Below are 24465 nucleotides of genomic sequence, written 5' to 3' on the forward strand. Positions count from 1 at the left end.
AGGGGTACAAATTTCATGTCTAGTTACTTGACTGCTATGTGGAAGGAGTGTGGAGTGAACTACACGTTCACCACACCCTATCAGCCACATTGCAATGGTTTAGTTGAAAGGTTCAACAAAACCTTAAAGGGCATGATTAAAGGACTCGCAGAAAAGCTTAGGCGAAGATGGGACATATCTTGCCCTGCATTTTATTTGCATACAGGGAGGTGCCTCAAAAGGGGGTTGGCTACAGCCCTTTTGAACTTTTGTTTGGTCACCCTGTCAGGGGTCCATTGTGTCTGGTTAAGGAAGGATGGGAGTTACCTCTCAAGCCCCCCAAACAGGACATAGTGGACTATGTACTTGGTCTCCGCTCCAGGATGGCTGAGTATATGAAAAAGGCAACCAAAAACCTTGAGGCTAGCCAGGAATTACAAAAAGCCTGGCATGACCAAAAGGCTGTACTGACTGTCTACCAGCCAGGACAGAAAGTGTGGGTGTTGGAGCCTGTGGCCCCAGCAGCCCTCCAGGACAAATGGAGTGGCCCCATACAATTGTTGAACAGAAAGGGGAGGTCACCTACTTAGTAGACCTTGGAACCCCTAGGAGTCCCCACAGGGTACTTCATGTTAACAGACTAAAACCATATGTTGACAGGGCAGACATGGGCTTGCTCATGGCTACTGATGAAGGACAGGAGGAAGCGAGTGACCCACTCCCTGACCTGCTTTCTCAGAGCCCTGTTTATGGGTCAGTTGATTGTGTAGCCTTGGCAGGCAGCCTCACTGCCCAGCAGCAAACTGACTGCAGAAAACTTCTCAGCCAGTTCAGACATGTTTTCTCTGACTCCAAGTCAGACCACCTGGTGCACTCATGAGGTGGACAGTCTGCCTGTGAAGAATAAGATCTACAGGCAACCTGACCATGTCAGGGACTGTATAAGGACAGAAGTCCAAAAGATGTTGGATTTGGGAGTTATTGAACCCTCAGTTAGCCCTTCGGCTAGTCCAGTAGTCCTGGTACCTAAACCTCACACAACAGGTGGCAAGAGAGAGATGAGGTTTTGTGTGGACTACAAGAGTCTCAATGCAGTCACTAGGACTGATGTTCATCCCATCCCCAGAGAAGATGAGCGGATAGATACTTTGACCTCAGCCAAGTTTCTAAGCACATTTGACCTGACAGCTGGCTACTGGCAGATCAGACTAGCTGATGATGCAAAGCCAACGACAGCATTTTCTACCCCTAGTGGGCACAATCAATTTGTGGTAATGCCCTTTGGTTTGAAGAATGCACCTGCCACTTTCCAAAGGTTGGTGAATCAAGTCCTTACAGGCCTGGAAGACTATAGTGCAGCATATCTAGATGATATTGCTGTCTTTAGCTCCACCTGGGAGGATCACCTAGTCCACCTGAGGAATGTTTTGGAGACCCTGCAAAAAGCAGGCCTAACTATCAAGGCTACTAAGTGCCAGCTAGGGCAGAGCCAGGTTGTGTACCTGGGCCACCTTGTAGGTGGAGGCCAGGTTCAACCATTGCAGAGCAAAATCCAGACCATAATGGACTGGGTTGCTCCAACTACCCAGACTCAGGTGAGAGCCTTCTTAGGCCTGACTGGGTACTATAGAAGATTTGTCAAGGGGTATGGATCAATAGTGACACCCCTGAATGACAACCAAAAAGGTTCAGTGGACAGCTAGCTGTCAAAAGGCATTTGATGACCTGAAGCAGGCCATGTGCACTGCTCCCATTCTGCAAAGTCCTGACTACTCCAAAAAGTTCATTGTCCAAACAGATGCATCTGAGGTGAAGGTAGGGGCTGTACTGTCACAGTTGAATGATGAAGGTCAGGATCCACCAGTAGCTTTCATAAGCAGAAGGTTGACCCCCAGAGAGAAACGTTGGTCAGCCATTGAGAGGGAGGCCTTTGCTGTGGTGTGGTCTCTGACGAAGTTGAGGCCATACTTATTTGGTACTCACTTCATTGTTCAGACAGACCATACACCCCTCTTATGGCTAAAACAGATGAAGGATGAAAATCCCAAATTGCTCAGGTGGTCCATTTCCCTACAGGGGATGGGCTATACAGTGGAACATAGACCTGGGAGTAACCATGCCAATGCAGATAGACTCTCCAGATATTTCCACTTAGAACATAAAGACTCAACTGGTAAAGGTTAGTTTAATGTCCCTGCGTTTGGGTGGGTGGAGGGGGTTGTGTAGGCGAGTAGGATCTGCTTCACAGGTTTACCCCCACTTTTTGCTGCTGTTTCACTGTTTTACGACTTTAGTCTGGCTGGGACCCTGCTATTCAGGGCCCCAGCCTAACTGCGTCCTCTCTAAAATGATTCCATGTACTTTAGGTACATTACAGATTGGATCTGAGGTGGCCTTATAAGTCCCTAGTATATGGTATACTATGTACCCAGGGCATAAGTACCCCAGAGGCCTACCAGGGGCTGAAGCATGTATTATGCCACCCCTGGAAAGCCACCCAAAATGACACCACAGGTCTGCTACTGTAGCCTGAGTAAGGTGGTGCATGTACCCCTTACTGAGATATAGGTTCACTATATCTCACCATATACTGCACATACAAACCTATCAGTCACCCCTATGGCAGGCCTTCTCAATCCTGAAGGCAGGGTGCTTGGTTATATGTGAGGGGGTGCCCAGGCATGAGCTGAGCCCCTCTGCAGCCTACGGAATCTCTTCTCCAGGGTGGTCAGTAGTGCAGCCTGAACATATACTCTTAAGTGTATTATAACCAAACGGTAAATGCTAACTTTGGACTGGCTGCACGGAAACATGTCGTGTTTGGTGTCAAACACCTTGGAATCATACCCCCACACCAGTAACTGGTGTGGGAGTATGATCCCACCCTTCTAGAGGGAGAGACATGACAGCACTGGTATACCCTGTAGAAACTTAATAGAGCTCTGGCATCACAAAATGGATGCTGCCGCCACAGACACGGGTCTGGCTTCCTGCTGCTGACCGAAACTCTGGCAGGGGAGGCCTGGACAATAGGTTTCCTGTCATAGGGAGGTGTAACCACCTCCCAGACAGGCTTATGTGTATTGGGGCTGGGTGGGCGCACTCTCTGAGTGCTTTGAAGTCCTGCACTGGGGGTACATTTGGTTTCCCTGTGCATAGTCCAGCTCAAACTGGTTCAGGGGCTTCCAGCCCCTGCTCTGGCGCGAAACTGGACAAAGAAAATGAGTGTAACCACCCCTCTTTCCAAACCCTCCCATAGGTGGGTCCCCAGAGCTAGTCCAACCCCTTCCTTGGGTATAAGTAAGGAACCTCTGTAACCAGAACTTTAGATTACCCTGGACGAAACTCTGAAGCCGAATCCTGGACCTTCGACGCTCTGCTCAAGACCAGAGGACTGAAGAAAACTCCCTTGGGGTCAAGGAGTGACTCCCCTGCTTGGCAGGCACCAAAGAAGCAATTTGCCGGTCTGTATTATCGAAGCTCCCGCCGGACTCCGAAGTATTTGTAGCCCAGGAAGAGGATTTCCAGACATCTCAGAGGCCGACCTGAGTCCCCAGCAAAGCTGAGACCCGCAGCCCTCATGAGTAGCGTGGAACCGGAACTCCTGGTCACCGTGCACTTTTGCAAGTGCATTGACTTATCGATGCCTCTTGAAGTCGTGCTTGGGCTAACTTGTAGCCCCCAACTCGAGCCCTGAATACACCGAAGATTGTCAGCCTGGTGATTCCAAGTGACCCATTTTGTGTTTCGTCTCGAGGTGCTTTCGCAATCCCTGGTCCGTTGACTGGTGGGTCCCTGAGGGGGTAACTTTGCATGTCCTCGGGCTTCCCTGGTTGCTCCAGATGTGCCCTGACTCGCAACCAAGTAGTGAGTCCCACAGACCTTGCTGGTCTGCACCGAAGCATCTTTCTCGTTTCTGCGTAGGTTGCTGTTGTCAAGGGTTGTTGTGTCCAATCCCGGCACCAACGCTGCAGCACTTGACATCCTTCGTGGGACAGCTCGAATCCAGCTCCTGGTCGTCCTCAACGCCTCCTGGTCCCCGTGGCTGAAGAGTCAAGCTTCACCTCTTTCACCTCAAATCACCAGACATCGATGGGCATCTGCTCATCGCCTTCCTGGTCACGGGCTAGTGACCCAGACTCTGTCCCCTCTGCTTTCAAGTTCTTCTCATCTTCGATCCAGGCTTGGATCTCTTCGGACACTTCGCATCTTCACGGCGGCAGCACTTCTTCGCCAGCTCCCATTGAAATCGACAACGCGACCCGACACCAAAAGACACCTATGCAACCGGCTTCCCTGGGTGAGGTAACACGAGTACTCCGGTGCTCCCGTGAGTGCTAGCCCTAGAACTTCCTAAGTCAAAAAGGGTTTGGTCCGGACTCATTTCTAAGTGTCCCTAATCTTTAAAAATCTAACCGCGACTTTTCCCATAGAAGTTAACGAGAGCTCGCGGCTGTGTTCACACACTGCACACGGCCCCCATGGGTCCCCTGTGTCACTACCTTGGGTGGTTCCTTGGGGTCCCAGCGATTCTACAGGCACTAGGCCTGGTGTCTCGTTAAGTCGTGATTCTTGTACCACTATTTTAGTATATGGTTTGGCTCGCCCCTAGGGCCTGACGTGTATTTGTGCTATTTTACTGTGATTATTGAAGTGTAACATGTGTTTTGACCTCTAGTCTCATAAAGAGACTAGGAGGGTGTGTTTAGTAATAAATACATATATTTTATATACATACCTGGTGTGGATATCTTTCATTTAGTGACTCAAGAGATTATAGACTGGTAAAACAAACTGCTTTACATTCCTTCAAGACTTAGCCTGAAGGCTGCTCTCCATAGCTACCACTAGGATAGCTTTCAATAAAGGTAGTCTTTAACCTATAACCAATAAGGGGTTGTTTGGACCGATACAGGGAGCCCACTATAACTAGTAGACAGCATATATCAGGCCAACTTCTCACAATCCCATAGAGCCTCAATGCCCTATGGCAGCAACAGGCATGCTGTAGTGAACATTGACAATTTACAACACCAGAAACTGGAAGGCTTAGAAGGTCAGGTATGTCACACTAGAAGATGTTAAATCAGGATTATCCTCAAGACCTCTAAATTCGGCCGACCCAGCCACCCTTCTTATCTCCCAAACTACTTGGTAGATTTACAAATATACCTTTTGTAAGCAGTGGTGTAAGCAGCGAATTTTAAATGTAAAGCTATCTAATACCAACTGTTGAATTGATGCTACAGAAAACCAATGTAAATAAATAAAATAAGAATGAACATAGCTCGAATTGGCAAAAGCTACTTGAACAGATTTGCACATCTAGACATTGGGATACTTTTGAGTGAACTGTACCTGTGCCTAGTTCAAGTCCATACCCACGTTATACACCGGGGGCTACAGCAGTACTTAATTTGTAATGCTGCCAATGACAGTATTGTCACAACTAACCATCACACAGACAAGTGTAACAAATCAGACTTTAAATATACATTAGAAGAGACATACTATTCGTATAGCTTCAGGTGGCAGCTATTAGTAATTTTAATGTATTTTTAATTATTAAACAACTGTTGTTGTGCTCCTCACAAAATTAGGAAAACAGCACCACAATGTGGCAGGCTGTTATAAGAGCTGGTGTTGACAAAGTGCTGGCGCCAAGCACTGGAAACCACCAGCTCAAATTAAGAACTGGGCTGCAGATATTAGGAAGCTCTGATCGTGGGGAAGAGGGTAATAAAGGATGAGGCATCTCACTGAAGATCGCAAATAAAATTATAACCAAGTAAATGAGAACCCTAACTGTGTTATGCAGTATTTGCTTTTACTGTGAGAATAAAGCACTTTCTTTCGACAAAAGATAAGCACTGGGTTGGACATTGCGTACTGTGTCTGTTGGCTCACTGGCCATTTCTTAGTGGCTGATTACGAGGCTTGAGGTCCATGAACAGCCAGACTCGCGGTGGTGGTTGTCCAGCCACCGGATTAGGAATTTCTGAATCACTACAACGGTGGACCGCTGGCTGAGCCAGGGAACTGTAGTTCCCTGGCGGTGGAGTGGCGGACGGGTAATACATTATGCTGAGTGGGATTGGCGCAGTCCAGCTGAGCTTATTTCGAGTTCCTCCACTGCCAGTGTTTTCATGGCAGTTAGCCCAGCACAAAATGGGTGGTAGTGGGGAAACAAAGGGGGCCCTACATGCCCCCATGCCCCCCCCCCCCACCATGGGGATGCATTCAGGGAGGCATAACATGTGCATCCCTGTCTTCTTCCACCCCCAGTTCCAGCTTGGCATGGACTTCACAGTCCATGCCGTGCTGGAACACTTTTGCCATCCTCATTGCGGTGCCCTTTTTCAGGGCACCGCCGTAGGAACAGCAAAAGGCCTGCAGAGTTCAACTCGTAATCAGGTGGCGGTCTTTACGCAACTTTGGTGGCGCAGTGCTGGCCAAGCACTGCCAAAGTCATAATCACGCCCCGAGATCCTGTCCCTCACACTACCTCCCTAAGAAGCCCAAATGCTCGCCCTCGCTACCCTGAGATGCAAGTATGGAAATAATGTACCTGGCCCAGTTTTGCAGACCCACAGTAGAATGGAAGTAAGGACATAAGTAGCAAACTACCTCAACGACCATGGTTGGGGCCCAGTAGCCCTATTGGTCCAATGTCAACTTCAAAACTCCTCCTCCCCGAAAGTGTCTGGCACCTTCCTTTCCATTGCACCCTTGAGGTCAATTTCAAATCTGGGTATTGCTACCAGGAAAATAAGTGCCGTGTTGGTGCAGAGAGAGAACTAGGGCACGAAGCTGATATGACAAGCAGGGTTTCAACTTCAGTTGGGAGACAATAAATGGTTAGCAATATCGAAACTGTGCTTTTCAAACATTTCCCACGTCTGGTTCCACAATCATAAGCTATCCTCGATGCATGCTTAGACTTCACTGGGGGGGGGGACCTCCTCATTATATGCACCATCCCTCCTTCACCAGTCCTTGCCACATACTGCAGCACTAAGATGGAGGTCTGTCTCTCTTCGCCAGTACCCAATTCATGCACAGGTTCCCATTCCCATGTGCTCCAGGTTTCACTCTGCTGCATGCAGTCCCACTAGACCAAAATGTCCGTCACTGGCCCTGCACCCCATGTTCAGTGGCTTCCTGCTCCCGATCACTTGCTCCATCTTAATCAACAGAGCATTCCCTACATATTTTTTCCATACTAGCAGTTCCTTTTTCTCCAAACGCTCCAGTCGTCACTCACAAGTGGTCACTTTCATGTGCATTTGAGAACATGTCTTCCGTCACCTCAAATCTCAATGTATGTTCCTAGGCCACTTCCACTTGCCACAGTTTCACCCTCAGTGTGTTAGGACTTCAGTGTACATGATGAACACCACACTCACCTTTAGCAGCTCGTAGAACTCCGCGGGCGATGAAAGCACCTCCACATGCGAACTGGAGATACCAAACTCTGGCACCAAATCTCCAATCCACTGGAAACGGTGGGCTCCATCGGGGTAGAGAAAGCAGGGTGGAGGTTTCTGGGCTGTGGCTCTTGGCATGGCCGGGGACAAGAGAGGCGCTAAGAGCAGCCATGAGGACCTAGAAGGAAGCAAAGAGGAGAATATTTACCATGAGTAAGAGATGCATATATACGTGTGCAATACACTGAACGATCAAATGCAGGAGGGTGCACCTAGAAACCTACTCTGCAGTCCTTACATAAAAATGATGCGCACATGCGTCGCACACACATTCTTATGCCTGGTACACATACCCTTGGACCGGATAACCACAACTCAATTCCGGTCCCCTTGTGCCCGACAACTCCCAAGTGCATGACAGACAGAAGCCTCTGAAGAATTCATCTGCGTGGCTATCCTGAGGAAACCTAAAGAAAACCTATGCAACCTACTCTAGCAGGGACGGATGGGTGTGCATACAGTAGATGCAGGGACTGCGTGGTATACAGAGCATGGTCCAGCAGGGGCGGGACTTTCAGCAAGGCAAATGGCACATGCAACAGGGTTTAGTGGAGGGCAGGGAAGTGATACAGAATGGTGGCGTGTCTCAACAGTTCAAGGACCATGCATGGAAAGAGTGTTCACAAAAGGACTAGGAAATGGCAACCAGAACAGGAAGTCAACAAAGCACAGGGAACCATGGATCAAAATGACAAGGCCTTTGAAGTGGAGGCAGCAATACAAAATAATTAAAGGAGCAACCAATAGGTGTGGTTGAGCAAGATGTATCGAATAGGAAAAGGACTGAAGATGAAACTGCCAACACATGGCAAAGACCTGAAGAGTGGAGGTTTGTGTGTGCAACTGAGCAAGGACAGAGGAGAGGCTGTGCACGGAGGGCACTGACAGATAGGATGGTGCCAAAAGGACAAAGAAGAGTGTAGGAGGGGGGCCGATAGGGTAAGAAAAGGGAACGATCTAGCAAGAACTGGGGAAAGAAGGGGATGAGCCGTAGTAAAAATAAGTTTATTTAGATCAATAGTCTAAAACAGGTTATTTTTACATTTACAATACGGATTAAAATCAGGTTACAAAATCATCAGATTCTGAAACAGCATGTAAAAACCTACCCACCGCACAGATTACAACTGAAAATTATACAAAAAGCTTATAGAATCCGTTCTGGGCTTTATTCCATATTTAATAAGATGGGGTTTTAAAAATAGCCACCTTAAATATATAAAATATAAGCAGTCCATCAATACATATACATTTGCACAACGGGCCTTTTTTTATCTGCAGCCATAGTTCCCATCCTCATCTAGGAGAGCTTTCACTCCATCTCGGTGCACAAAAAGTGGGTTTAACTATTTATGGAATTTCAATATCACCATTCATAATCTAGAACTTGGTAACTCAGTGAGTTAAGGATAGACAGTTAAGTATTGCCAAAATTCTCGTAAAGAGAGGGTAGAACTCTTAGAGGCAACATAGCTTAACTATTTGCGCCTAGATTCAAAGACGCTCTTACTTTAACTCCGTCTTGCAGAGACGTACGGGGCTTCAATTTTAAAATAATTTATACTATGATAATTAGCCATCCGGTTTAATTTTTCGTTCAAGCATCTCACCCATCACAATGGACTATGACATACTTCCTTAGTCCTAAAGGTCAAGTCCATAAGAGTGGGATATATTAACATAGGGCAAAGACTAGGCGAGAGCTGTCCCTATCACTGGGGGAAAAGGGGCGTGGAAGTAGTGTAAATAAGCTCGGACTAATTAACAGGAGGTAAAGACAATCAGCAGGGCAAGGACTCTACAGGGTGTTTTATCTAATGGGGTGAAGGCTGGGACGCTGTGTGAATAGAGAAAGGATTAAAGGGGGCAAGTCTGTGGTGGTGTAGGCCAAGCAGTTTAAGGATGGGTTCAACAATCGGGGAGGAGCATGGACCGTGATAAATGGGGTTGCCAACACACCAAGCCCTTAGCAGAAATTAGGAGGGAAACGGGGCAAGGAGCTGGGTGGGGAATTGAACCAATACAAAAAGAAAAGGAGAGCCAATAGGGCACAGACTGATGGGTTCCACTACAGCTATGAGCAGCAGTGGATCAAATGGTCAAGGCATAGGACAAGTGGGATGGAGCCAAGAACCAGAGGAACAGAGTACATTACAGGGGTTGTGCAACAGTAGAATTATGTTGCACTGAAACACAGGACTAGGGTGGATTGTGGGGTGAGTTTCTGAATGAGGGAAAGCACTAACAGGAGAGAAAGAGAAGTGCCACCAACACAGCTAGGGCCGATAGGGCTAGGATATGAAGGCAGGAGGTCCAGAACAGTGGAGTTGCAGAAAAACAAGAATTAGAAGGCCAAAAGCGTAACAATATTGGGAAGTAATGGGGCAAGAATTTTAGCGCAAGAACCTCAGTGGACAACACCCAAGTGCAAAGAGAGATCAATAAAAGGTACAGGGAAAGATAGCAGAACAAAGTTTAAGAACAATGTCGAACAACCAAACACCCAAGAGGTCGGTAAACATGCCTGACATAACTGCATCTTTTAGAATCTCCCTCCGAATCATAGGTTTTAGAAAGGGTCCCTTTGAAAAAGGATACATGAAATACAGAGTGTGTGTGTGTGTGGGGGGGGGGGGGGCTGACTCAGGAAATGGCTCCAATTAGAGCCAGTGCTGCTGTTCATCCCCACCCCAAAGATCAATGATTTCAGCCTGGTAGTTGGCGTAGGAAATACAGAAAAAGAAAGAACATTTCATGAGGAAGCTGCTCCTGTGTTTCATCGTTTTACTGGACACACACACAAAGTTGCACATTCCAGGAAGATGACATCATTAGGCTTTTCTGAAAAACACAATGAATCTTCGCGGCAGTTACAACAAAACCAAACACTTCCCAGCTGCACTTCTCCAAAAAAGACAACACTGGAGTCTGTGACGGCAGCTGGCCTGAGTCACTGTGGGCAAGAATACCTACAACACCAGCCAGCTTCCTCCCCTGCCTTGGGTAACAGCACCGCAATGCCACGTCTCACATCTCTGAGTGAGGGTTTGTGAGAGGAGAGGCCTGCATGGCTATCATAAGCCAGTACTCAAGCACAAATAGCAAGGAGCAGAAAGTTCGAGGACCCCACTTAAAAAATACATCTCTCTCATTTTAATATTACGAACCGTGAAATGAATCAGGTGTGTCCTTGTGAATACATTATTTCATGGCTGTCATTCTGGTACCACTCATTCTTTGATCTAAAAGCAGCATATGGCAAATAGCTACAAAAGTCCAGGTTTACCTTCTTCTCAAAAAGTCAAATACAAGTCAAAAACTAAATAAACAAGGAGATACCACAGCAGGAGGACACTTCCACTGCATCTGGCTAAACTTAAGTCCATATTTTTTTAATCTCTTCAATCATTTTCAATGCAAGATACAGAACATAACAAAAATGTGCATTTTATACAGTCTACCATTGTGCTAAACGTCATATCGCCTCATACTCCGTATTATTTTATACCAGAAATCACCCACTTAGTTCGACATGTTTTCCATCTAAAGTTCCCCACCTTTATCTCATGATGAGTTTGTGTCTTCATGCAAGTTATTTAGAAGCAATATCCTTTTTTGTGTTTCTATCTCATTACAATATAGTGGGTCACGGTGTTAGTTGGATTGGTGATGGGTCATGTAACTTTAGGATTCTCTTCACTATGGTTGCTGTTTACAGAGCGATATTTCGAATTTGCTGTATGTTGCTCTAGTAAATACGGTTGCAGTGGCCTCAACATTTGCCTTGGTCTGGAGATAGGTGGCTGTAATGAGGAGTATAGGTCTGAATTTTCATTGTAATACATAAGGTCTTTGAACCAGGTGTTAACAGTGGGAGGAAGACCTTTCCTCCATCTCCTCACTTTTTGTCTCTTGCTAGGAGTTCTAATGCAGTACATTTACGTACAGCTCATGGGGACATGTTAACATAGCTTAGAAGAGGTGTCTAGATGGATGTCTGGATTGAGATCTTTGTCATTTTGATTAGCTCCCTGGAATATTCTCTGCCAGTATATCTGTGTCGGTTGACATACCCATGGCAAGTGTATAAAGTCTTCGGTTTCTCGGTCATACAACTGTTACATCTACAATTGTGTCTTGGGCCCATCCATTAAGTATGAAGAAATTTAAGGTGAATCAGGCGATTTCCTAAGTTTGTAAGCAACTGTATGTCCAATTCTTGGCCTGTCACATTCTACTGGAGTCTTTCTTCCAGGCTTGTCTTATATGTATTTCAACGAGCCTACTAGGTATTTGCCTAAGACTATATAAAAGAGTGACAAGCTACTTCTATTAGTAGTAGCAAGAGAATACAAGTGTGGAGACACTGGTTGCCGCTCTTCAGGGTAAGTTAGAAAAGTTATTTGGGCAGGTACTCTCAGTCTGAAGTTTAGAAACACATCTCAAGAGTTTGTATCTGTTGTGACCTTGACGTCTTACAATGTGATAAATTTGCCTTCTTTATATAGATCGATTGAATGTATATCCAATTAATGAAGTTATGCTTTGTCATTAGTCCCTAATGTCAGTGGGAGGAGAGGGTTTTCTAGAATCAGCGAGGCAGGTGCAGATATTATTATTGAATTCCCAACACGTTCATCTAATTTTTTCAAGGTCCATTTGGAGGAAGGGTAATTTTTATCCAGACACAGTATGGTTTTTAATGGAGTTGGTGAAGCTTTCCACTATCAGATGTGGGGTGGTGTGTGACACCAATAGTGCACATGTTGTGCCTGCGAACAACTGTTGTATAGTTTGATGACAGAAGCAGCCATGTCCCCCTCTCTTATTTGGCTGTATGAGTATTTCCCATTTATTGTGTAATTATCTTACCACTTACATCAAGCGCACCAACAGCAGTCTTAATTTGTGAAAGAAAAATTGCATCAGTGGACTGCCAGAGATAGGATACTGAGGGGAATATCACCATTGTCATGAGTGCAATTGTCCCAGCTGCAGATAGTGATTATTTTATCCAGTACTTTACTAGAGTAGCTAATTTGTCATATAGTGTTGCCATAGCTTTTTAGGTCTCGACTGCGCCAGTGCATGCGCTGCTTTGGCGAGACATTTAGTAAGTGGGCTTTAAAAAGTCCGACCACAGGCTTTTGCTTGTGGCCTAGAGCTTGCAGTTACGCGCACAGCCGCCATTTGGCTTTCCTCTCTTGTGCACGCCTCTCTCCTCGCTGGCAAGTTGCGCGAGCAGCAGCGTGGCCGGGTGCCAGCTGCATACCTCGCATTCCTTTCGCGGCCGCGTGGCTGCGCTTATTCTTTATTTGGGCTTTTGCTGCCAAAGTTCTTCTCCGCGCCTTGCTGCGGACTTCTGACAAAAGAGGTTTTATCGGAGAAAGGGCTCCAAATGAAAGTTGGATGAAAACTGTCTTCAGGTGCGTCTGAGGCGCTGCTATGAGGCTCACTCTGCTCCTCTGTGCCACCGTCAGCCTTCAAGGGCAGACAATGGGCAGAGCTGCCGCCTGAGGACCCGGGGAACCCGCTTCCAGTCTCGGTGTCGGCTCAACATCCTGTGATCCTGGGCAAATCACTTAATATCTCGGTGCCTAAAAATACAAATGAATGTATCCTTCTGTAACGTAACATCCTTGCGGCGTTGCACTCTTTTCTTTATTACTTGGTGTAGGCATTTTCTTCATTTAAGTGAAGCTGCTTTCACGTTGCTGTGCATTTTTGTGTTGTGTTCATTCCTGGCCAAGGAAGCGCCCACTGTTCACCTATTGCTCAAAGAATAAGCCATGGACAGATTAGTACCTTTGGAGCAATACGCTGCGTGTCCACTGGAATAGGGCAAGCCATAAGATAAAGAGGGAGCTACAAGCGCACAGGGAGACAGAGGAAAACAAGCATTGGCATAGCCAATAGATCTTGCCTTTGGGACCTTATAAGTGTTTAGTCATGCAACAGTTAATGTTGTTGCAGTAAGGATATTGTGCTGCATAACTAAATACTTATAAGGTCCCAAAGCCGAGACCTATTGGCTATGCCAATGCTTGTCCTGATTGTCACCCAGGTATTTAACGGTCTTCTTTCCATAGTGGTCGGAAATCTGGTTCAATTCTATATGAAGCTGGGGTAAGGAGGAACATTTCATTGTTTCTCCAGTTAGCCTGAAATCCTGATAATTTCCTAAAAATAGTATGAAGGATCTAATGATAGGGGATAGCTTTAGTGCAGGATGTTTGATGATAGCAGTATATTGTCTGCATCTACCGATGCAAGAATACTTTTCCCCCTGAAACATATGCATCTGGTGAGGAATGCGATTACGTTACAAAAACGTGTTGCTACTGGTTGCTCTGTGAGGCTAACGAGGGAGACCAAGGGAACATCCTCTTGGTTCCCTCATCGCCTTTATGCTGCACCACATTAGACCATAAATTATGTATCTCATGGAGGGCTGAGTATACTGTAATTTCACCCCAGCAGGAATTCTTCGCCCACCCTGAACAATTTTAATGTCGTAAAAAGAAACAGCAATTCAATAGAAACGAATGCCCGAGTGGTATCTCAGAATACTTGCTTCTACGTCTGGGTTGATTTAGATTATGTATTACTGTAAAAAGAGTACGAAGATTGAGGGAACTATATCACTATGGTAAGAATCCCGCTTGATCAGACAGGACTTGGCATCAAGTGTAGGAGTCTAGCTGTGAGTCTTTTGGCCAGGAGTTTTTGATCTGTATTTATTACGAATATGGGGCTGTATGGGTCCTGTTCTGTGGGAGACTTTTCAGGTTTGAGTAATGTGATTAATGGGACCTCCAAAACAAATTGGGGCGTGGATTGTTCAAATCAGCTTTTTTCCACAAACGTCAGTAGTAAATGTGGTGCAAGAATGTCTAGGTATTCCTTATAGAGCTCTACTGGAGTTCTGTCACTGCCTGGTGTTCCTGATTTACGTTTTTTTCTTTTTTTTTGAACTGCTGATCTGTTCTTTTCTACCATGTTCGATATCCATTTAATTTCTGCAACCACATGCAAACCATTTCCCTCTTCTATCCCAATAACAGTAACATATCCGCCACTCAAATTACTTTCATATTTTACTATACTAATTCATCACTAATCCTTTATGGGCTCCGGAGTAGCGTGCTACACGCCGAAAAATTGTTTTGACGCTTCGTCAGGGGTAGTAAGCGCTATATATATGCAATTACAAAAATCATAAGTGCTAAAGGATCAAAGTATTGTATAACAGTTTTAGTGTGGCAAGCAGGTTAGGAGCGGTGGAGGTGTTAACACAATGCAACTAACACCATTATTTCAATGTGAAATAGTTATGGATTAATACTTCAAACTTGCTCCTCTATCATTAACCAGTAATGCCAGGGTTTTACTAGGTTTTTCCCCTTCGCCAAATACTTCTACCATAGCATATTCTCTCAAGCATTTCACTTCCATCAGTCGGAACTCTAGTAGTAGTGTGTTTATGCTACTAAGGATAATATGTTAAAGATGCAGGTAGTTCTACGTTTTGTTTCCAGGCCAAAAAGGCAGCTGTGTATTACGTATGCCAAATCACAATCTTAAAGGCTTCCTAATCGACCCCAGAGCTTGGAATAGAGTTGGCATTATTTTTTAAATGCTTCGAGATTGCCAGGGTAATTTCAGTTCTGAATACATTATCCATAGGGCCACTTTAGGACATGTACTGCCGAATTAATTGGCGTGTGGTCTGTTAATCTGGAAGTCGTCTGGGCATGTGTGTAATAGGCCTTGTGCACCTTGCTTATGTTTTTAGTGCCTAGCTAGTAGTCTATTCTGGTGGCTGAATTGTGTGCTGAGGAGCAGAAGATTGTCTATGACTATGCCTCTGGGGTGTTTGGCTCTGCAGATATCTTACAATGTTGGGTTGCAAGCATTTAGGTCGAGGAGTCATTCTGGGTGTCCCTTTAGATGGTTCAATAATGTGCATGTCCTCTAGTATGCATTGTATTAAATGCAAACCTGCCGCATTGTTTAGGGATTGTGCAGATAGTTTAGAAAGGCGTTCCTTTCCAAATGAGGATGGCAACTCCTGTAAAATAATTGGAGTAAGTAGATAAGCTTGAACAGAGCTTCATTACTTGCACTGGTCAGGCAGATTTCTTGCATTGGTTCTACACTGACAGAATGGCGATCAAGGTAAAATGGTATTTCGTGGCTTCCCCTGACAATCCAGGCGAGGAGTAGGATTACCTCACAAGCATTTGCCAGGGTCGGAGACTCTATGCTAGGTGTGTCACAAGCATATTAGTGTCTTGTTGACTACCTTGGCATTTTAAGGGTCTTGGTGTTGTAGTTATTGAGTGGGGTCCTGCATTGGAAAGGTTCGTTCTCCTTACCTTCCAACACTGAACACCACTAACTTTCAGGAAATAACAAGCATTCATTCAAATAACTTCTTGAAAACATCAACAAGTTAACTAAAATGTTTGGAACCTTTGCTGGGCCAAGTTCCAGGCCCGCGTTATGGATTATCTGCATAGCTTCAAGCTTGGGGCGTCCAAGCAAACCCATCCTTAATCCCGCCACAATGTCATGATCAGAGAGAAGAGTGTGAGAAGTTGGCCTGGTATATGATGTTCACTAGTTAAAGTGACCACCTTGTACCATGCCAAGCAACCCTTATGGTGTGGTTGTAAGTCAACCTTTTTGGACCAGCTGCCCTAGTGGTAGCGTAGGCTAAGCAGTCTTTCAGGCTAAACTCGTTTTGGCATGTTAAGCAAGCTGTTTTACCATATGCAACCCCCTTTTATACCAATGAAAGGACACCACACAGATATATATTCAAAATATATATGTATTTATTACTCAAAGTATCCCCTAGACTCTTTATGAGCACAGGAGCACAAATCGTTAAACAAGAAAGTATTACAATATACAGAAGTTGCACTTTATATGGATAGGCCCTGGTGGCCGCTTAAACCATATACTAAAATAGTGGTATAACTACCACGAACAGGAAAGGGAAAAGGCCTAGGGCCTCTAGAATCGCTGGGCTTACAAGGAGCTAACTTCAGTTAGTGACCAGGAGGTCCACGGGTCGCGTGTGCAGTGAGGAAGGGTACACGCGGGCGCCTATAGGTTTTCAATGGGTGCGTAAAAGTTCAAAAGTCACTGCTAGAAGGGTCTTCTGGTTGGACTACGAATTCAAGATTTCAAACCTAGACACTAGAGATGTTACTCTACACTTGTGCACCGGAGTGCCAGCTTTACCTCACCCACAGGAAGCGGGTGCATAGGTCTCGAAGTGCGTCGGGTTTCGTCTATCTGTTCAATGGAGCCTGATGACAAAGATGCTGCAGGCGGTCGGTCCAGAAGAGATGCGGTGGATCCAAGGATGGATCGGAGTTGTAGAAGACCTGTAAGCAGAGGGGACAGTGTTCACAGTCACTAGCCTGTGACCAGCGTGGCACCAGGTATGTACCAGGCGATGTCGGGTGCAAACAGGCAAAGAGGTGTAGCTTGTCTCCGCAGCCACGTGGTCCCTGAAGGTCAACGACGTCCAGGAGTCGGTTCACGAGCTGTCCCACGCAGGCTCTCGCTGTCGGCGGTGTCGGCGACTCAAAAGAAGCAAACAAGCCTTGGCAAAGGCAGGAGTCGTAGGAATTGAAGAAAGCTGTTTACTCTGACCAGCAAGGTCAGAGGGGCTGCTCCTTTGGGGGGGAAGCAGGGGCCAGTCTGGAGCAACCAGACCAGCGTCATAGTTTTCAGAGTTGGTCGCTAAGTTGGCCACTAGCCAACGGGACAGGGACCGGGCAGGCGCGTCGAGTCGCAAAGTGCAGAGGGGCCCCACGCAGATCGTGGAGATGCTGGAGGGCTCACCTTTGTTGCAGATGCTGCTCGGATGTTGGGCTTCTCAGGACCCAAAGCACAACTCGGAGGGAGCCTCTGTTGTCGCGCTTGCAGCTTGTCGAGTGTCTTCCAATATGGCTGGCTCCACGTGTCTCGGTGCCTCCACGGGTTCCTTCTTTGCAGGGACTGTGGATCGGGCTTTGAGAGGTCTGGAGGTCCAGTTCTTGTCGGTCTCTGGGCTCGGGCTGCGGCGGGAGGCGGCGGCAAAGCAGACGTCGATTCGCTGGTTGGTGCTTGCGTTAGCAAGATGGTCACTCCCTGACCATAGGGGAGAATTCCTTCAGTCCTCTGTGCAGCAGAGCGTCGAAGTTCCCGTCTTCTTCTTAGTGTTAAGTTGATTCCAGGATGTCTGAAGTCTTAGGACATAGCTCCTACCTTTAAGCGGATTCTAGGGGCCGGACTACCTGCTAGGTCCCTCCCTAAGGGTGGGACCAGGAAGGGGGGTGGTTACACCCCAATCCTTTGTCCAGCTCGCCCCAGGTCCGGGGCTGGTGTGCCCCAGGACCGGTTTGAACTGGCATATGCACCGAGGCTCCTTGTGAGCCTCAGGCATGTCTGATTCTATTCAAGCCCTACCTGACCAATACACAAAATCCTGTCTGGGGTGGTGCACGCACCTCCCCTGGCAGGAATCCCTTTGTCCACGTCTCCCAAGCTGGAAGGACTCCCAGCAGCAGGAGGGCAGACTTGTGTCTGGGGTGGCAGCGTCCATTTTGTGGAGCTGAGGCTATGTCTGATTTTACCTGGGTTTCAGGTTCTGTACATGTCGTGTCCCTCTAGAAGGGTGGAATGCTAACCCCGTCGCCAGAATTGGCGAGGGGTTAGTATTCCAATTCGTATGACACCTTACTCAACATGTTTTGATAAAGCCAAACCAAAGATAGCATTTAACCGCGAGGTTCATAATGCACTTAAGAGTATATGGTATGGCGATATCTGGAAACGGTAGAAGGAAGTTGTTCCGACCACTGCAGACAGGCTCAGCTCATGCCAGAGCACCATCTCACATGAAACCAAGAACTCTGCCTTCAGGATTGTCAAGGCCTGCCATAGGAGTGACTTATAGGTTAACAGGTGTCCCATTTAAGGTTAGGTATAGGTACACTACACCTAAGTAAGAGGTGGTTACACCAACTTACCCCAGCTGAGTGATCAGCCAGTTGTGTCAAATTGCTAGGCCAGGCCAGGGGTGGCACAATACATGCTTCAGCCCCTGGTAGGCCTTAGGTACACTAATGCCCTGGGTACCTAGTGTACACTGGTACAGGTGCTCACAGGGTGATCTAGTTCCAATTAGTTATACACCTAGAGTGCATAGTGTCAATTTAGTGTAGAGAACAGATAGGCTGAGACCCTGAATGGCAGGATCTCAGGCCAACTAAGTCGAAAAACCAGCTAGACACTAGGCAAAAAGTTGGGGGTAACCATAGTCCGATATCCACCTTCCTACAAAGAGGGGTCAGTCTGGGCAGACTACATTGGAGCAATAGTTGTGCATCGTTTACAGTTTATAATTCCGTTTGTTAGTGTGTCCACTCTGTTGTGGCAAGAGTGAGGTCTTCCATTTTGCTATGGTATGACAGTGTAATTGAAAAATAATATTGATTGCGCACTCCTATTCGCGCTCTATGACCTGACTATCTAGTAAAGCTGTGATGTTTAGCGTGCTGCAGAGGGCCAGATTATTACCTACAACCCGTGAATATGATCAATTTAATTTTCTCAAGTAAAAATTCCCCTGAACCCATACACACAATAAGTATTTAACATACCATTTAAACAAAATACACACATGCTTACATATGTTTTTCAATGAACGAGATTTATGTCAAATGAAATTCAACAAATGTTTGAAAACCGGTTTCTTCTACAAATACATTTCATCTTCATATACATGTTATAATTTCCACATGTATCAAATCCAATTATTCTTGAGGAGCGGGCTCCACTTCTCAATGCCCAGAGCATTTGTTTACTTTATTTAAATGGTATGTTAAGTAATTATGCTGTGCGCATGGGTTTCAGGTGAATTTGAACTTGAGAACATTACAATGACAGTGTAAATGTCACATTTACAGTGGTGGGATAAGTTGGGCAACAAAGCTCTTTTTTAAGTTTAGTGATACTAACATGTTCAGCAAATCAGTCTAGTGTAGTATTGATATGGTTTGGGTCTTGACCTAGCATAATTTGTAAGGGCCCTGCATTGCTAAAGCTCAGTCTACTGATTCAGAGAGGTCCTGCTTTTTAGTCGGATTCACCTTTTTCTTCTCTGTTCTTTTCCGTTGATTTCTGCGGTTTAATTGTATTCGTCCAGGAACGCATTGCTTTATTTTGAGGTCTGAAAATATCTGAGCTCTCTTGTTACATTAGTTTCAGTCTTGAAGGATATAAAATAGCACACAACACGTGCTTCATGGAGATTTTTTACTGATTAGTTTGAAGTGTTTCTGGATTCTTGCACCGCATCGATAATATTGAGACCCTAACTCTGCAGTTAAATATTATCGCTATTATTGGTCTAGTTGGTGGTACCAGCGATATTCTAGGGGCCAAGGATCAGTGTGAACCTTCTACTTGGGACACTGATGATACCTAAGATCTATCAAAAAGTGGTGGTTTATTACTTCTTTGCCCTATGTTTCCATTCTGCATACCTTTGGACTGTGCTACACCAAGGATCGGGAGAATGTTCTTCAATGATCTCCCCTCTTTATCTTAATTTTTGGCCTTAATACTCTCCAGGCTTTTTCCGGCTGTTGTAGTTTTTCGATGCACCCAGGTCTTCAATATGGATATGCAGGAGACTGCAGTATCTATGTGCTCTTTCTGCTGGTCTAGTGATTGTGACATTTGATTCAGGCATATTCAGTTTTGGTGAGGCTTTGATGCATTTCATGCAGTATGCGTCTCTTTCCAGTAGGGTTTGTCATCTTCAGCGTCTGCTGGTGATTGAGGCACAATGTTTTCGCTTTGGTCTTTAGGCTGTTGTGGTGTGAATTTAAATTTCTATTTATCGTTTCATTTTTCCATGGTAGGTGGCCAAGGGGCGAGAGAGTTGCAACTATAGTGTGATATCACAGATGTCAGTATCTCTGCATCTTTATTTATTGGGCTAGATCGAAGCATATTTGGTACGTATTTACAGCACATGTCTATGCTAGAGAATCCCCTGAAGTAGCGTACAAGTAGCCGAACTGTGTTTATACATCCAGTTATCAATTTTCAGTTAGATCATATAGGGGATGTCGGCAGGAGATATGAGAGTATGCTAGGCACCTGTCGTAGCCCATTCCATTGTGGTGTACAGTAGCCGAGCCTAGGCACGGTGCCGCTTTTCTCCACCAGTCGCTGGTTTGCAAAGATAGTTTAGATTTTGTTTGCTCTTGCGTAATTTAGGTTTTTCTACCTTCGTACTGTGTTTGATGTTAATGTTTAAGTACTTTATTTGGGGTGTTATTGTGCATGTCATAGTCTGCATAAATAATATCTCTATCTCCACTTAGTCCCTCTGATAGTTTGAGTAGGGAAATGGTAGCTCGTAGCAGGAGAGTTCAGGCACCCAGTGCCCATTTCTCACCACAAGCAGACAACCTCCGGCATACTTTATTTTAATCTTCAGGTCTTTTTTTCAGCAGAAGGATTGAGGTGCCATCGGGCTGCAGCTCATCCTCCATCACCAGGCACCAGCAAAAAGGGCAAGGAAAATGGTCTCTCTCTGCCCCCTCGATATGCCACAGATCCAGCCAGCATGAAGGGTCTCCACAACCAAGTTTCTTGAGGCGCCCAAGGATATAGTGTGCCAAAATTGGTTCCTGCCAGTCACCACACAGATCCAGGATGGATTCCAAGACAGCCTCAGGAGATTCCTCTTAGTAGACAGTCACCCATTTGGGGAGGCCCAAGCTGCAGTGCACAACTCTGCTTTCGAGATCGAGACACTACCACCCCATGGCATGAGCAGATTGGATTTGGACCACCTCTCACCAGCCCTGCAGTTACTAGCACAACAGCTAGCCAACACCCACCATCAAACCTTGACAGTTCGCCACTCCGCCACCAAGGACTCAGATGGAAGGATAGTTTGAGTTATAGATGAGGTCTGCATGCAAAGAAGTAAAAGCCTTGAATGGTATCTAAAAGCTTCCTCCAGGGTTCAAGGGCAACAAGGCATTACAAAACAAATAGCCCACATTTTGCTACGTGCAGTGTCAATGAGAAATATAAACATACAATGGATATTATGAAGCAGCCATACAAATTCAAGATCGAGGCCTTGTCTGACACAGACCAGAAAAACTGTTCTGTACATCACAGCATATGTTTCAATTGTAAACGATTCATGTCAATAGGCAAATGTGATTTAAATCAGAAGCTAGAATAATCAATTCTCCTTTTGAGGATTACAGGCATCAAAAATCCACTATAACATATCATAATACAGTCTGCTTTACTTTCAATTTTTGCAACTGAATTTTTCCAGCATCTTGTTTTCATCATAGGCTCGTGCCTTGATGTCTTCCATCACGTAAAGATCCCACTTCCTTTTATTAGTCGACGATGCGGACACCTTTATTTTTTATTCCCACAATTTAGTCCCTTTTTATAAAAGATTGCTTCAAATTTTTAAATAAAAGAATGAAACCAACTGCACAAATTAACACAATAACTAAAGGAATTAGAATAGAACACCGCAAACTTCCTCCAGTGCTAGCGAACCACTCACCAACTTTCCCAAATCATTTTCCAGCCCCACTAAACCAGGAACCAACTGATTCCTACAAACCATACTCCTCAAGATCTTTTGTCACACAAGATATCTTACTCACATTTATTATATCAGCATAAATAAGCTTACTGTTATCAGTTGTGAAGGAATCGGAAACAAAATCAGGAATCATTACCACTGAACAGCATTGAACTACAACTTTTTTTTCTAAGCCTTTGTACCACCCTCCATTTGACACTAAAGTTTAATGCTCGTATAGGAACGCTGCAATGACTACCAAGCACCTCACTCAGAATTCCTTGTTTCATCAACTCCTGAATGACGAGCTTCATTTACAATTCTGCTTCTGGTGAATGTTTATATTATTGAGTTAAAGAGTAAACTGCAAGTTGTTTTTTAGTAATCTTCACTGGCTATGCACTTTTAATGTATCCAATTTTTTTACCTGTAAAATCCCATACCTCTTCTTTCATGGAGCATCGTAAATCAAGAGGAAGGTAATCTTTTTCAAGGAATGAGAACAAATGAACTTTTCGTTCTTGTGATTTTATTTTGAACTCTAAATCCTCATCTTGAGTTTGAATTGTAGCACCATTATGCAATTCATCTAGCAGAGCAAATCCCTTCCTTGTAAAATAAGAGGACTCAAATTATAGGATATATTCTGGTGATTATTTTCTAGAGAAGCAATTTTTACAGGGGCATTGACAGAAACCGGATTCGTAATTTATTACGGATTTCTACAATTTGGACTGGTTTTTCCTAGAGAGAGGTAGGTTTGGGACCTCCATGGAACAAGCTGGGAAACAGGTAGCACCGTTATCAACTGATTCGGAGTGGCCATTCACCTCATAATCTACATAGGGGCCAATCTGGTCTACCTCTAGGACAGTACGCATGCAATCCTCCTCCCCTGACGCACATCATTGCAAACTAGTCGCATATGGTGCAAACTGGGGAAATTCACTATTATCAAAGAATTTTGCTGAAAACCTGAACTCTGATAATGTGGAATTTGTTTCCCAGGTTTTGCTGGAGCAACAAGTATGGAATTGCCCTTGAATTTGAGTCTGTTCAGATGGAGCACAATTTGGTAACATCTGATTTGCATACGGTTGCATCTGGGGAACAAAATAATTTGGACATCAATCTAGATTATTTCTGCTCTAGTGACCAATTTAACTACAGAAATGATGAGCAGTGGTCTTCTTAAGCATGCTGATGTTCACATTAATTCCAGAATTATTAATAAACCCTCTACCTCTGCATTCCCAACCTGCGCAGACATGTCATTGCCTTGCACATCTACTCCTGGCATTCTTTGCGTCCCAAAATTTTAATTTACACCAGCATTTGCACCATCAACAAAACCAAAATTCTGATCCTGGTTCACCATCCAAGGTTTCCATCTCTCTGAAGCGTTTTTGTTTGCACAACCATCAGGTTTTCTTTAATTTTTCACAGCTTATCATCAAAGCAGTTGCTGCAGTACCTTTCATAATTGCATATCTCATCAATACTTTTGGTCTGCCAACACGTCTCACTCTAATTAATATGAAAGCTAACCTCCGGACGCAAAACCAAAATAAAAATCAATACAAATCCACATGTCTTCTTTTGCTGGTTCTTCAACTCCACTGTACTTTCTTTAGATCTGCATAAGCCTCTCATAGTATGTATACACTGATCTTGGCTCCTGTGTAGCCCTCAAGTTTTGTCCAATTCACTTCCTTCTCCATCATCTTTTGCTTTAAATGCTTTATTACTGCCTTGTATTTATCCATCACAAGAGGAGCTGGACCATCATTAGGAGGCACATGAATTTTCGAAGGACCAGGTGTTAATATGGATGCGGCCAGAACTGCGTTCACTTATCAAGGTGGAAACGTCCCGCAGACGGAGAAAGTCGCATAGGGACATTACGTGGTCCATGAAGACTAAATGACGAAGTTCTTAAAATTACTGACGTGTGGTCTACTCAGACTTAAAAGAGCCGCTTGCTAGCGAATCAAAAGAGGCAAACAGAGATTCTTCTGATTGGAATTACAACCATTTCAAGACATATTTCGAAAAGGACTGCCCTGTGATTTCTAGAAAAAAGCCTTGAGAAAGTCCAGGAGGATGAAACGAGTGTCGGCTGCTGTCGTCTTTTTTTTTTTCTATGAATGGAATAAAGATTGAGTGAGCTGATATACCAACCAAAGTGGACCTTTGCTTGGAAATCGGTCAACGAAACTTCAAAATGTGATGCTTTTCTCTGCTGTAATACTGATTGAGGATAAAAGTAACACTATTTAGGTGTGCTTTGGTGCATTTGTTGGACATAGCCCTCAAGTTTTGTCCAATTCACTTCTTTCTCCATCATCTTTTGCTTTAAAT

General features: G+C 45.0%; 1 protein-coding gene across 2 annotated transcripts in view; it reads right to left on the reverse strand.

Moving 5' to 3' along the window:
* The window catches only part of PGS1 (phosphatidylglycerophosphate synthase 1), a 747017-nt gene that overhangs the window by 621566 nt on the left and 100986 nt on the right, over positions 1 to 24465 (reverse strand). For both annotated transcript variants that reach the window (XR_014966596.1, XM_085617472.1), the window contains exon 2: positions 7386 to 7584. Coding sequence is in view for 1 of the 2 variants with exons in the window: in XM_085617472.1 (XP_085473598.1) it covers positions 7386 to 7584 (199 nt within the window). In the remaining variant the exon portion in view is untranslated. The remainder of the gene's footprint in view (positions 1 to 7385; positions 7585 to 24465) is intronic.

Source organism: Triturus cristatus, chromosome 7 (assembly GCF_964204655.1).
Source record: "Triturus cristatus chromosome 7, aTriCri1.1, whole genome shotgun sequence".
In the NCBI taxonomy this organism is placed as follows: Eukaryota; Metazoa; Chordata; class Amphibia; order Caudata; family Salamandridae; genus Triturus; species Triturus cristatus.